The sequence below is a fragment of the Cibotium barometz genome, chromosome 37 (genome assembly GCF_041138505.1).
Source record: "Cibotium barometz isolate CiBa-2024 chromosome 37, ASM4113850v1, whole genome shotgun sequence".
NCBI lineage: Eukaryota > Viridiplantae > Streptophyta > Polypodiopsida > Cyatheales > Cibotiaceae > Cibotium > Cibotium barometz.
The window spans coordinates 12,889,840-12,894,617 of record NC_141082.1 but is presented as its reverse complement, the minus strand read 5'-3'; the positions used below and the strand labels follow the sequence as shown (position 1 = coordinate 12,894,617).

Below are 4,778 nucleotides of genomic sequence, written 5' to 3'. Positions count from 1 at the left end.
CCATCAACCTATAAAGATTGCCTTCCTATACACCTATAGTAACAATATGCAAGGTGCTGGTGTCAATGACCCCAAGAATTAAACTATCAAAGTACACGTTATATCCTTTCTCTGCAATCCGAAACACTAAAAGCAGATTGCTAGAGAGCTTGGGATTATAAAGCACATCTCACATGGTAAAAGGCTGGCCAAGAGAAGAGTTAAGTTACATGTTTACCACATAAGAGGCCTCAAAGTTGGAAGCATCACTAATGGACACCTTCAAAGAGCTAGGCCGAATATCATGCAGAATGGACTTGTCATGAGTTATGTGAGTAGTGCACCCACTGTAACCCAATCCGTAAGACGTGAGGTAGTAGGAATAGGTAAGTTTGTGGAAGCTCCTCAATGCCAATGAATAGTCTCCTTTGGTGGAAGAGGATCTCTGGGATTGGTTAGTAGATGGAGAGGTTTAATTGGTGGGCTTCTTTACAGAACCACCTTCTCTCTTCTTCTTGTGATAGTCAAGTTAAATGTGACCTTTGTGACCACAATAATGGTAAGTATGATCCTTATGAGCATGAATATTAGTAGGTTTAGAGTTAATTTTGTTGTTGGTGGAACCCTTAAATTGCCATTTGCCTTTACCCTTGACCTGAAGAAGGGTCTCAAAAGCACCTTGCCTTTTTTTATTCCTCGCAGCTCTATCCCGAAGCATGCCAACAATAGTATGTAGATCGGGAGTAGAGGAAAGAAGTGAAATTATATCACAAAAAGATTAGAAAGCTTTGGGAAATTTGGCAAGGAGCTGATGAACAAAGTCTTCATCAGTAGCCTTGCTCCCCAAAGAGACCAATTTCTTCTAGATGATAATAAACTCCTTGATGGATTCCATGATAAGTTGGCACAAGTTGATTCTCCAAGGCAATCTTCAGAGTAGAGTTCTCTCTATAATACCACCTTTGATGAATGGCATCCCACAAATCTTATGCGATCTCATCATAATTGTTATCAAATTGACAAGCAATAGATGGTTTAATGTTGAAGATGATGAACCATGTACTTGAGCATCCTTATAAAGCCAAGCGTCAATCTCAGCCTGAGGAGAAATCGCACAATTGGCTCAACGTAGGGCAGCCCCAATAACAATACGTCATAGCCAATGATGATACGAAGTAAAGTCTTCATTTGAAAGGACTAATCAAGGGAGTTGGTCCCATCTAGGAGCCAATGATGATACGAAGTAAAGTCTTCATTTGAAAAGACCAATCAAGGGAGTCTAGAATGGATTCCGAAATTGGGGAATAGATGAAGAGATGAAAGTTGATGTAGAAGCCATGGAATCCTCCTCTTATTCTACAGCATAGAAAGGCTGCAAGTAGGTACCCGGGGCTGCCCACTCCTTCTAAACGATAGGTGAGGTGAAAGAAGGGTGTAGAACTATACTCCTTCTAGATATCAATGCACCTTGTAGAACTATACTCCTTGTAGAACTATACTCCTTCTAGATATCAATGCACATGGGTGCAGATGGGAGCTGACCCAATGCGCGATGAAGTAAGGGAGGGAGAGGCTAATGGAGCAAGTGCACAATGCTATCGTTAGTTCGCGGTGGTAGGGATGAACTGCAAAAATCAGGGAAACAAATTTTATTTTTTTAAAAAGAAATTGCCTCCTCTACAGGGAGGGAGGGCTAGAAAAAAGAAAACACTGGGGATGGTGATAGTCTTCTTGTCAAGTGTAGAAGGGTCTGAGAAATTGCCTCCTCTACAGGGAGGGCTAGAAAAAAGAAAACACTGGGGATGGTGATAGTCTTCTTGTCGAGTGTAGAAGGGTCTGAGAACCACAACGCTCTGATACCATGAGAGAATGGTTGAAGGCAGCAAACAAAAGCAGAGGAGAGACTTGGAGCAACTAACAATGATCCAACACTTGAGCAAAATGATGAATGAATTAAATGTCAAAAAGCATGTTCTAATGAGGTTCTAATATACATCACAAATAGCCAAGTCAGCCAGTAGAAGAAACCCGACTGGTAAAGAATACCTACGAGCCTGGGGAAAGTGCCAAAAAATGTGGGGAAAAATACCCATGACTAAGTAAAATACATTAGATAAATATGTTGCATAAATAGTGCAATAAATGGGATAAATGTTGGAGATAACCATAGTCCACCAACAATCAGAGCTCTCCTTCTTGGGAGTTTTAAAGATGACATCATTATGTGGGAGTTTAGCTTAAGCCTAATCATCTCAACTTGTGTTGATCCCTTTGTGTGGGTGTTGTATTGTGCAAACCCTAATTTTATGTTTATATCAGATCTCTCCTTCTTGGGAGATCTCCTCTCCCTCTTGTGAATTTTAAAGAGGGCATCTTTGTGTGTGGGTATTTGTGAGTGCATTAATCACTAATCACTCTCATTAGTGGGTGGCACACATGTGAGTCCTTTTTAGTGCGTTCTTTGCTTGCTAATAATCCCATTGTGAATGGCATAAGTAGTGATTAGCAACTTCTATGTGTGAGTTTACTACCTCTTAATAGTGGTACAAGAGGTTGAGAGAGGGAGTTATTTTTGTGTATAAGTTGAGAGAGGGAGTTATTTTTGTGTATAAGTTGAGAGAGAGAGTGCTTTCATCTTGGTGTGTGTGTGTGTGTGTGTATAAGTTGAGAGAGAGAGAGAGAGAGAGAGAGAGAGAGAGAGAGAGAGAGAGAGAGAGAGTTCTTGGTCTTTGTGAGTAATAGCTTACACCTCTCCACACCACTCAAGCCTAGTGATGCTAGGATGTAGTGACCATTAAGAAGGGGGGGCATGTTAACCACTTCCATAGGTTAACATGGTTTCACCCGCTTGAAGGCGCTTGCCATCTTACCCACATTGTTGGACTTTATAAATCGACCTTATGACTAGAACTAGTAGCCTCAGACTATTTTTATGTTTTGTCTAGCCTAGTGTGAAAGCTAGTAATTTATATGTAAGTCAATTTGACATTGAGCATTACACTCTCATTCCCTTGCAATAGAATACTTGCAAGCTCTCTTTCTTCTACCTACCCTTTTGTTTTGTGTTCTATTAAATCTAGCTTGTTGCTTGATGGATGCTTGCCAAATAGGTTTGATTGTAGTTCATCAGCTTCTTCCCCATTCACATTTTATGATATAATAACATAGTGAGGACGCAACAGACGAGCTAGTGCACTCACATGGGAAGTTGCATTTATGGCTCTAAGACGAAGTAATAAAACGCCACTTATTATGACTTGAACACGAGCTATTAAAGGCATTTGCCATGGATGAGTGCGCCCCCATGGAGGTTACATAAAGTTGTCTACATAAGGCACTTCTCCATTGAGGGATATGAAGTTTTATATGAGTTTGTGGGGCATTTGCCATGGCTGATTGCACCCCCCATGGAGGTTGATGCAAAGCTATCTACATAAGGCACTCCTCCATCGGTGGATATGAAGTTAAATATGAGGTTTATGGGGAGTCTTATCTTGTTTTTTGTGATACGCTAGGTGCGTTTTGAAATTCAGGAGGGAAAATTAGGCGAGCTGTGCTGTTGGATGGAAAGAGATCGGACGGTGGTAAAGTGATGAGCTGGCGATCTGCACGCTACGAAACGATTGGACGACGGCAAAACGGTTGGTATAAAAGCAGAAGCGAGCATCGTTGTTGATCATCGTATTCTCTGCGTTAACACTGTGTTAGTTTTCATAAGCTTGATTAAGTGTAGAATCAATGGCGCCCAAGTCCAAGGAAGCTGCCCCAGCGGAGGCCGAGCAGAAGGCCCTCAAGACCACTAAGGCCGGGAAGAAGCCCGCCGGGAAGAAGCCCGCCGCCGAGAAAAAGCCCGCCGCCGCCAAAGAGGGCGGCGAGAAGAAGAAGAAGAAGGCCAAGAAGAGCGTGGAGACCTACAAGATCTACATCTTCAAGGTGCTCAAGCAGGTGCACCCGGACACTGGCATCTCCTCCAAGGCCATGGGCATCATGAATTCCTTCATCAACGACATTTTTGAGAAGCTTGCCCAGGAGGCCGCCCGCCTCGCCCGCTACAACAAGAAGCCCACCATTACTAGTCGGGAGATCCAGACGGCCGTCCGCCTTATCTTGCCTGGAGAGCTCGCCAAGCATGCTGTGTCTGAGGGTACCAAAGCGGTCACCAAGTTCACCAGCGCTTGAGCAGGCCAAAGTCCGCCTTTCTTCCAATTTTACGGTGTTTTTAAACACCACCATCGCTTTGAGGTCTTTTCAGCGACTCTCTACGTGTTTCTCTGCTGTGACACTCTGGTATGTGCCTGTTGCCTGAAGTAAAGGCGGTTCTAATTATCGGTTGAATTAAGCCTTAATATTTTCCCACAGTAGTGTGCCGAAGAAGTTTTACATTAGGACTCCAACTGTATTTCTTCAGACCTGTCAACTTCTTTAATTCTTCAGAAAGGAAAAAGTAATGTTAACTAAAGAAAAGTATTGTCAACTTCTTTAATTCTTCAGAAAGGAAAAGTATTGTTAACTAAAGAAAAGTATTGTCAACTTCTTTAATTCTCCAGAAAGGAAAAGTATTGTTAACTAAAGAAACTTCTTTTCTGTTTTTAATTGTTTTTTTTTGGGTTGTGACCAAATTATTGGGAAAAAGTTTTACATTAGGACTCCAACTGTATTTCTTCAGACCTGTCAATTTCTTTAATTCTTCAGAAAAAGTATTGTTAACTAAAGAATTCTTTATTGTTTTTAATTGTTATTTTTTTGGGCTGTGCCCAAATTATTGGGAAAATTTGGTAAAAATTGGGGGAAACTGTGTC

General features: G+C 41.7%; 1 protein-coding gene across 1 annotated transcript; it reads left to right on the top strand.

Moving 5' to 3' along the window:
- The first annotated feature begins 3,663 nt into the window (after window positions 1–3,663).
- On the top strand, window positions 3,664–4,423 carry LOC147616964 (histone H2B.9-like). Its single transcript, XM_086776612.1, has one exon. It carries the CDS (start codon window positions 3,718–3,720, stop codon window positions 4,156–4,158), a length of 441 nt encoding a protein of 146 aa, XP_086632738.1. The 5' UTR covers window positions 3,664–3,717; the 3' UTR covers window positions 4,159–4,423.
- The last annotated feature ends 355 nt before the right edge of the window (window positions 4,424–4,778 follow it).

Bases quoted from the DNA above. Each gene is read 5' to 3' on its own strand.
- LOC147616964 (XM_086776612.1), top strand. From the start codon at position 3,718: ATGGCGCCCAAGTCCAAGGAAGCTGCCCCAGCGGAGGCCGAGCAGAAG.